The sequence below is a fragment of the Oncorhynchus gorbuscha genome, linkage group LG03 (genome assembly GCF_021184085.1).
Source record: "Oncorhynchus gorbuscha isolate QuinsamMale2020 ecotype Even-year linkage group LG03, OgorEven_v1.0, whole genome shotgun sequence".
In the NCBI taxonomy this organism is placed as follows: domain Eukaryota; kingdom Metazoa; phylum Chordata; class Actinopteri; order Salmoniformes; family Salmonidae; genus Oncorhynchus; species Oncorhynchus gorbuscha.
The window spans coordinates 98,807,721-98,817,720 of NC_060175.1; the positions used below are offsets into that span (position 1 = coordinate 98,807,721).

Here is a 10,000-nt window from a genome sequence, read left to right on the forward strand (position 1 = left end):
CAGGAGAGAGTTACTAAAAAAAGAGAGCAAGAGAGAGAGAGAGAGAGAGAGAGAGAGAGAGAGTAGGAGAGAGAACGAATAGGAGAGAAAAATTGTGGGAGAGAGAAAGAGAAAGAGCAGGAGAGAGCGAGAAAGAGAGTGACAAAGAGCAGGAGAGAGAGAGGAGAGAGCAAAAGAGAGAAAGAGTAGGGAAGAGAGGGAGGGAGAGAAAGAAAGGGTAGGAGAGGGAGGGAGAGTAGGAGAGAGAAGGAGGGAGTGTGAGTGGGGAAGAGAGTAGCAGAGAGGGAGGTAGGAGAGAGGGAGGTAGGTAGGAGAGAGGGAGAGTGAGGGAGGAAGAGAGAGTATGAGAGCGGGAGAGAGAGTAGGATAAATGGAAAGTAGAGGGAGGGAAAGTAGGAGAGTGGGAAGGAAAGTAGGAGAGTGGGAAGGAAAGTAGGAGAGAGAGGAGTTAGAGAGCCAGTCTCATCACTCATAAATCATTCAGGTATGGTGTGTCTGGAGACCAAGTAGTGCTAGCAGTGCACTATGCCGGTGCTAACCTCCTCAATTATACAAGACACACAAAAATGAAACCCACGACTTAACCCAACCTATAAGACATAGTAGCCGGTGCACATTTAGCCAACGCATTATTCAAACACACTCACCATTGTCATCCACCACCCTGGTCTGTTCCTTACAGCAGTCCACTGGTAGACCAATGATCTCCACCTCCACAAAGGGGTCAATAATCTGACAAGGCAGATGGACAGAGAAAATTTAAAGGCTTCACCAAACCAAGTAGTAGCAGTAGTACTAATAGGGACCACAGGCGGCTGGTGGCACCTTAATTGGGGAGGATGGGCTTACAGTAATTGGCTGGAATGGAATAAATGGAATCGAACACATCAAACATGTTTTCCATGTGGTTGATAATATTCCATTCCAGCCATTATTATGTGGTCCTCCCTTCACCTGACTCCTGTGATGGGGACATTATTATGTGGTCCTCCCTTCACCTGCCTCCTGTGATGGGGACATTATTATGTGGTCCTCCCTTCACCTGCCTCCTGTGATGAGGACATTATTATGTGGTCCTCCCTTCACCTGCCTCCTGTGATGAGGACATTATTATGTGGTCCTCCCTTCAACTGCCTCCTGTGATGAGGACATTATTATGTGGTCCTCCCTTCACCTGCCTCCTGTGATGGGGACATTATTATGTGGTCCTCCCTTCACCTGCCTCCTGTGATGGGGACATTATTATGTGGTCCTCCCTTCACCTGCCTCCTGTGATGAGGACATTATTATGTGGTCCTCCCTTCACCTGCCTCCTGTGATGAGGACATTATTATGTGGTCCTCCCTTCACCTGCCTCCTGTGATGGGGACATTATTATGTGGTCCTCCCTTCACCTGCCTCCTGTGATGAGGACATTATTATGTGGTCCTCCCTTCACCTGCCTCCTGTGATGGGGACATTATTATGTGGTCCTCCCTTCACCTGCCTCCTGTGATGGGGACATTATTATGTGGTCCTCCCTTCACCTGCCTCCTGTGATGAGGACATTAATTATGTGGTCCTCCCTTCACCTGCCTCCTGTGATGAGGACATTATTATGTGGTCCTCCCTTCACCTGCCTCCTGTGATGGGGACATTATTATGTGGTCCTCCCTTCACCTGCCTCCTGTGATGGGGACATTCCATGTGAATTTGACCCACAAATGATTGAGGTTTTGGATATTCCTCAAAATAAATCCATAGAAAGGTCATTTTGAGAAATGGGAATTGTATTTATTTTTTCCGATAAATAAATAATGACCTCTCCTCTGTCCCCCAGCATGGAGTCTTTGGGCTTCGGTAGCTGTTGCCCACTCATGATTTTCAGCACCAGTTGCTTCTTCATCTGCCCTGGAAATGGATCCTCTATCATGGGGTTAAAGGCACCTACAGGAGGCATGGAGGGACAAAAATACTTAGTCTTTCCCATGGTAGATACCTGGGTCATATTCAATATGAACAAAACTAAAAGAAAAATAATATATGCCATTTAGCAGACGCTTTTATCCAAAGCAACTTACAGTCATGTGTGCATACATTCTACGTATGGGTGGTCCCGGGAATCGAACCCACTACCCTGGCGTTACAAGCGCCATGCTCTACCAACTGAGCTACAGAAGGACCATAACTAAACTAAACAGAAACAGGAAGACTGAACTTGTCAAATAAGAAACGCTTTGCTACGATGTGCACTACCCTTTAGCTATGAAATCAATGTGAGGATGCCACAACACACCTTCACACATACAGGCCGGCTTCAGGATGAAGCCACAGTTGCCGTTGCTGTTGAACTTGGCTCTGTTCAGCTGGAGAACTCTCCCCTCTGATTGGTAGTTCAACGCCACTGACAACCACAAAAGCCAAAACATTTCCAATTAGTCAGAAAATAAAAATAATAATAATAACATTTGAACAACACTTTTAAAATCAGAAAATATTTGGGCAAATGGATCGAAATTCTGAGGGAACCATTGGAGAATTCACTGGCTAGAGTGGGGCTCAATATTACCAAACATGTTAAAAGTTTAAATCTGGACATGGATCCCTCCCCCCATTACCCAGGTGGCATCCAGCATTCCAGAAGGGCTGGGGATTGAAGTTGGAAGAGTCCACACGGTAGGAGGAGGGGTAGACGCGCGAGAGCTGCCGCTGGTTGAAGTGGATGAAGGTGTCAGCTTTCTGCTGCATGATCTGGTGGGCCTTGGTCTCGCTCAGAGAAGACACCTGCCAACTGGAGCTGGCGACTGGAAGACACACACACACACACACACACACACACACACACACACACACACACACACACACACACACACACACACACACACACACACACACACACACACACACACACACACACACACACACACACACACACACACACACACCTTATTTTGGCTTTGGGGAAAAAAACATATCAACACATGTTATTTAGATCTTTCATTGTAGTGATAAAATGAGACCACTGTCTGGACTTTAAAAACAGATACAGCAGTAGGAAAAGAGAAAAGTGCAGTATCTTTGGGGCCAGTGTCAGTATAATGAAGCAGGTTCAGGTAGAGAGATGGGCCAGTGTCAGTATAAAGAAGCAGGTTCAGGTAGAGAGACGGGCCAGTGTCAGTATAATGAAGCAGGTTCAGGTAGAGAGACGGGCCAGTGTCAGTATAATGAAGCAGGTTCAGGTAGAGAGATGGGCCAGTGTCAGTATAATGAAGCAGGTTCAGGTAGAGAGACGGGCCAGTGTCAGTATAATGAAGCAGGTTCAGGTAGAGAGATGGGCCAGTGTCAGTATAAAGAAGCAGGTTCAGGTAGAGAGACGGGCCAGTGTCAGTATAATGAAGCAGGTTCAGGTAGAGAGATGGGCCAGTGTCAGTATAAAGAAGCAGGTTCAGGTAGAGAGACGGGCCAGTGTCAGTATAATGAAGCAGGTTCAGGTAGAGAGATGGGCCAGTGTCAGTATAATGAAGCAGGTTCAGGTAGGGAGATGGGCCAGTGTCAGTATAATGAAGCAGGTTCAGGTAGAGAGACGGGCCAGTGTCAGTATACTGAAGCAGGTTCAGGTAGGGAGAGTTTTGTTCCCCCTGCTCACCTTGCTTCTCTATGTCGGAGACGCCCACTGACTTGGTGTATTTGACCAGGTCTGACAGAGCCCTGGTCAGCTTCATGGTCTTCTTCCTGCAGGAGAACAACCAATGACCCAGAGGGACAGATCTTTGGTACATCTAAGCTTACAGTAGAGCATCTCCCAGTACAAGTATTTTCCATGAGTACTGTAACTGTGGTGCAGGTATAACTTGTGTTAATGGTAACAGTACCTGCTGTGATGCAGGGGGGCCCGGGTGGCGCTGCTGGTGCTTTCCTGGTCTGTGTCAATGTCTTCAAGGCTGTTGGTCTTCTTCAGCTTGACAGCCTTTTTCTGGAAGGGAAAGGTCAAATACAGTCAAACAAATACAGTCACAACGGCACTATAGACTCAGGGAAGAGCAAAATCTGGTAGTGCATCTTATCACAATACAGCATATTACTACTGTATATTCTATCACTATACAGTAAATTATATTACTAAATCCTACCACGAAACAGTACATGACATTACCACATCCTATACCGAGACAGCGCACTGTGTTACCGCATTCCATCCCAACACAACATAGTATATTACTACATTCTATTCAGTATATAATATTACGACATCGTATCCAGTATATTATCACATCCTATACCGAGACAGTGCATTGTGTTACCACATCCCATCCCAACACAGCACAGTATATTACTACATCCTATTCAGTATACAGTATGTAATATTACGACATCCTATTCAGTATACAGTATATAATATTACTACATCCTATTCAGTATACAGTATGTAATATTACGACATCCTATTCAGTATACAGTATATAATATTACTACATCCTATTCAGTATGCAGTATATAATATTACTACATCCTATTCAGTATACAGTATATAATATTACTACATCCTATTCAGTATACAGTATATAATACTACTACATCCTATTCAGAATACAGTATATAATATTACTACATCCTATCCAGTATATTACTACATCCTATCCAGTATATAATATTACTACATCCTATTCAGTATACAGTATATAATATTACTACATCCTATCCAGTATATTACTACATCCTATCCAGTATATAATATTACTACATCCTATCCAGTATATTACTACATCCTATCCAGTATATAATATTACTACATCCTATCCAGTATATTACTACATCCTATCCAGTATATAATATTACTACATCCTATCCAGTATATAATATTACTACATCCTATCCAGTATATAATATTACTACATCCTATCCAGTATTAATACATCCTATCCCTATACAGTATTAATACATCCTATCCCTATACAGTATTAATACATCCTATCCCTATACAGTATTAATACATCCTATCCCTATACAGTATTAATACATCCTATCCCTATACAGCATTAATACATCCTATCCCTATACAGCATTAATACATCCTATCCCTATACAGCATTAATACATCCTATCCCTATACAGTACATATACATTACTATATCCTATCCCTATACAGTATTAATACATCCTATCCCTATACAGTACATATACATTACTATATCCTATCCCTATACAGCATTAATACATCCTATCCCTATACAGTATTAATACATCCTATCCCTATACAGTATTAATACATCCTATCCCTATACAGTACATATACATTACTATATCCTATCCCTATACAGCATTAATACATCCTATCCCTATACAGTATTAATACATCCTATCCCTATACAGTATTAATACATCCTATCCCTATACAGCATTAATACATCCTTGTCATGTATCTTGTGTTTTTGTTATATGTTTGGGTAGGCCAGGGTGTGACATGGGTTTATATGTTGTATTTCGTATTGGGGTTTGTATTAATTGGGAGTGTGTATTATTAGGGGTGTGTCTAGTTAGGCTTGGCTGCCTGAGGCGATTCCTAATTGGAGTCAGCTGATTCTCGTTGTCTCGGATTGTGAACCGTATTTAGGCAGCCTGAGTGCGCGTTGTATTCGTGGGTGATTGTACCTGTCTCTGTGTTAGTCACCAGATAGGCTGTAATTAGTTTCACTCGTTTGTTGTTTTTGTATTTTCAGTTATTTCATGTACCGCATTATCTTCATTAAAAGTCATGAGTAACCTACACGCTGCATTTCGGTCTGACTCTCTTCAAACAACAGACGAAGTTCATTACAATCATTAATTCTACTACTACTACTACCATCTATACTATACAGCATTAATACATCCTATCCCTATACAGCATTAATACATCCTATCCCTATACAGTACATATACATTACTATATCCTATCCCTATACAGCATTAATACATCCTATCCCTATACAGCATTAATACATCCTATCCCTATACAGCATTATTACATCCTATCCCTATACAGTACATATACATTAATACATCCTATCCCTATACAGCATTATTACATCCTATCCCTATACAGCATTATTACATCCTATCCCTATACAGTACATATACATTACTATATCCTATCCCTATACAGCATTAATACATCCTATCCCTATACAGCATTAATACATCCTATCCCTATACAGCATTAATACATCCTATCCCTATACAGTACATATACATTACTATATCCTATCCCTATACAGCATTATTACATCCTATCCCTATACAGTACATTATATTGCTATATCCTATCCCTATACAGCATTAATACATCCTATCCCTATACAGTACATATACATTACTATATCCTATCCCTATACAGCATTAATACATCCTATCCCTATACAGCATTAATACATCCTATCCCTATACAGTATTAATACATCCTATCCCTATACAGCATTAATACATCCTATCCCTATACAGCATTATTACATCCTATCCCTATACAGTACATATACATTAATACATCCTATCCCTATACAGCATTATTACATCCTATCCCTATACAGCATTATTACATCCTATCCCTATACAGTACATATACATTACTATATCCTATCCCTATACAGCATTAATACATCCTATCCCTATACAGCATTAATACATCCTATCCCTATACAGCATTAATACATCCTATCCCTATACAGCATTAATACATCCTATCCCTATACAGCATTATTACATCCTATCCCTATACAGCATTATTACATCCTATCCCTATACAGCATTAATACATCCTATCCCTATACAGCATTATTACATCCTATCCCTATACAGCATTATTACATCCTATCCCTATACAGTACATATACATTACTATATCCTATCCCTATACAGCATTAATACATCCTATCCCTATACAGCATTAATACATCATATCCCTATACAGCATTAATACATCCTATCCCTATACAGTACATATACATTACTATATCCTATCCCTATACAGCATTATTACATCCTATCCCTATACAGTACATTATATTATCTATATTAATACCTATCCCTATACAGCATTAATACATCCTATCCCTATACAGTACATATACATTACTATATCCTATCCCTATACAGCATTAATACATCCTATCCCTATACAGCATTAATACATCCTATCCCTATACAGTATTAATACATCCTATCCCTATACAGCATTAATACATCCTATCCCTATACAGCATTATTACATCCTATCCCTATACAGCATTATTACATCCTATCCCTATACAGTACATATACATTACTATATCCTATCCCTATACAGCATTAATACATCCTATCCCTATACAGTACATATACATTAATACATCCTATCCCTATACAGCATTATTACATCCTATCCCTATACAGCATTATTACATCCTATCCCTATACAGTACATATACATTACTATATCCTATCCCTATACAGCATTAATACATCCTATCCCTATACAGCATTAATACATCCTATCCCTATACAGTACATATACATTACTATATCCTATCCCTATACAGCATTAATACATCCTATCCCTATACAGCATTAATACATCCTATCCCTATACAGCATTAATACATCCTATCCCTATACAGTACATATACATTAATACATCCTATCCCTATACAGCATTATTACATCCTATCCCTATACAGCATTATTACATCCTATCCCTATACAGTACATATACATTACTATATCCTATCCCTATACAGTATTAATACATCCTATCCCTATACAGCATTAATACATCTTATCCCTATACAGCATTAATACGTCCTATACAGTACTTTAGTACAGAAGTAGTGGACTAGTCTGCCATGTCAAACACATGGATCTAAAATGGGCCTGTGGAGACAACAGGAAGCAGGGACACCTGGACAACAGTGGAGACTACTGGAAGCAGGGACACTTGGACAGGAGTGGAGACAACAGGATGCAGAGACAGCTGGATAGGAGTGGACACAACATTCTGTTCTGCTCCAAAACATTTCACTTGGCCCTAACTGAACACGACCCCAGAGAGATGCACAGAAAGAGAGATGCTCTGGTAATGGAGTAAGAGAGAGATCATCCATTGTTTCCAAGATCAAGGATGATCAGATCAAGGATGATCAATGGATCAAGGATGAGCAATGGAAACAGGATGCACCTGAGCTCAATGTCAAGTCTCATAACAAAGGGTCTGAATACTTAGGTAAATAAGGTATTTCCGTTTTTTTTAACACATTGGCAAAAATGTCGAAAAACCTGTTTTTGCTTTGTCATTATGGGGTTTTGTCTGTAGGTTGATGGGTAAACAACAACGATTTAATCAATTCTAGAATAAGGCTGTAACAGCTAAATGGGGAAAAAGTCAGGGGGTCTAAAATGCTTTTTGAATGCACTGTAAATATTTTATATCAACGAATTGGCGAGGGCATTAATATATAAATATATATAATATATAATATAGTCTGCAGCACCTGACCTCACTCTACTGGAAGCTGAAGTCAAATGTCTACTGATGATCTGGTGCTTCTGTCACCAACCAAGGAGGGCCTACAGCATCACCTAGATCTTCTGCACAGATTCTGCCAGACCTGGGCCCTGACAGTAAATCTCAGTAAGACCAAAATAATGGTGTTCCAAAACAGGTCTAGTTACCAGGTCTGCAAATACAAATTGCTTCTAGACACCGTTGCCCTAGAGCACACAAAAAACTATACCCAACTCGGCCTAAACATCAGCGCCACATGTAACTTCCACAAAACTGTGCTAGAAGGGCATTCTACACCATCAACAGGAACATAAAATTAGACATCCCAATTCGGGTCAGGCTAAACATACTTCAATAAGTTAGAGAACGCATTGCCCTTAATGGTTGTGAGGTCTGGGGTCCGCTCACCAACCAAGAATTCACAAAATGGGACAAACACCAAAATGAGACTGCATGCAGAATTCTGCAAAAACATTCTCCGTGTACAATGTAAAATACCAAATATATGCATGCAAAGCAGAATTAGGACGATACCAGCTGTCTATCAAAATCCAGAAAATAACCGTTAATTACTATAACCACCTGATCCCAAACAAAGCCATCACCTACAGAGAGATGAACCTGGAAAAGAGTCCCCTAAGCAAGCTGGTCCTGGGGCTGTGTTCACAAACACACCCCACAGAGCCCCAGGACAGCAGCACAATTAGACACAAGCAAATCATGAGAAAACAAAAATATAATTACATGACACATTGGAAAGAATTAACAAAAAAACAGAGCAAACTGGAATGCTATTTGGCTCTAAACAGAGAGTACACAGTGGCAGAATACCTGAGCATAGCCTTGTTATTTAAATAGGCAGACATGGCTCTCAAGAGAAGACAGGCTATGTGCTCACGGCCCACAACATGGGGTGGAAACTGAGCTGCACCTCCTAACCTCCTGCCAAATGTATGACCATATTAGTGACACATATTTCCCTCAGATTACACAGATCCACAAAGAATTCGAAAACAAACCCGATTTCGATAAACATCCATATCTACTGGGTGAAATACCACAGTGTGCCATCACAGCAGAAAGACGTGTGACCTGTTGCCACAAGAAAAGGGCAACCAGTGAAGAATAAACACCATTGTAAATACAACCCACATGTTTATTTATTTTCCCTTCTGTACTTTAACTGTTTGCACATCATTACAACAATGTATATAAACATAATATGACATCTGAAATGTCTCTATTCCTTTGGAACTTGTGTTAATGTAATGTTCACTGTTCATTTCTGATTGTTTATTTCACTTCTGTTAATTATCCTTTTCACTTGCTTTGACAATGTAAACATGCTTTCCCCCATGCCAATAAAGCCCTTTGAAATGAATTGAGAGAGATGACCACCCATACGTAGAATGTATGCACACATGACTGTAAGTCGCTTTGGATAAAAGCGTCTGCTAAATGGCATATATATATATTATATTATTATTATGAACTGTGAAGGTGGAGAGA

At 40.3% G+C, this 10,000-nt stretch overlaps 1 protein-coding gene across 1 annotated transcript in view; it reads right to left on the reverse strand.

Moving 5' to 3' along the window:
- Positions 1-10,000, reverse strand: part of LOC124032352 (1-phosphatidylinositol 4,5-bisphosphate phosphodiesterase eta-2-like) — a 314,070-nt gene that overhangs the window by 44,788 nt on the left and 259,282 nt on the right. The window contains exons 14-19 of the mRNA XM_046344691.1: positions 3,852-3,952; positions 3,626-3,711; positions 2,598-2,783; positions 2,276-2,383; positions 1,802-1,926; positions 648-732 (exon numbers count right to left, since the gene is read on the reverse strand). Coding sequence (XP_046200647.1) covers positions 648-732; positions 1,802-1,926; positions 2,276-2,383; positions 2,598-2,783; positions 3,626-3,711; positions 3,852-3,952 — 691 coding nt within the window. The remainder of the gene's footprint in view (positions 1-647; positions 733-1,801; positions 1,927-2,275; positions 2,384-2,597; positions 2,784-3,625; positions 3,712-3,851; positions 3,953-10,000) is intronic.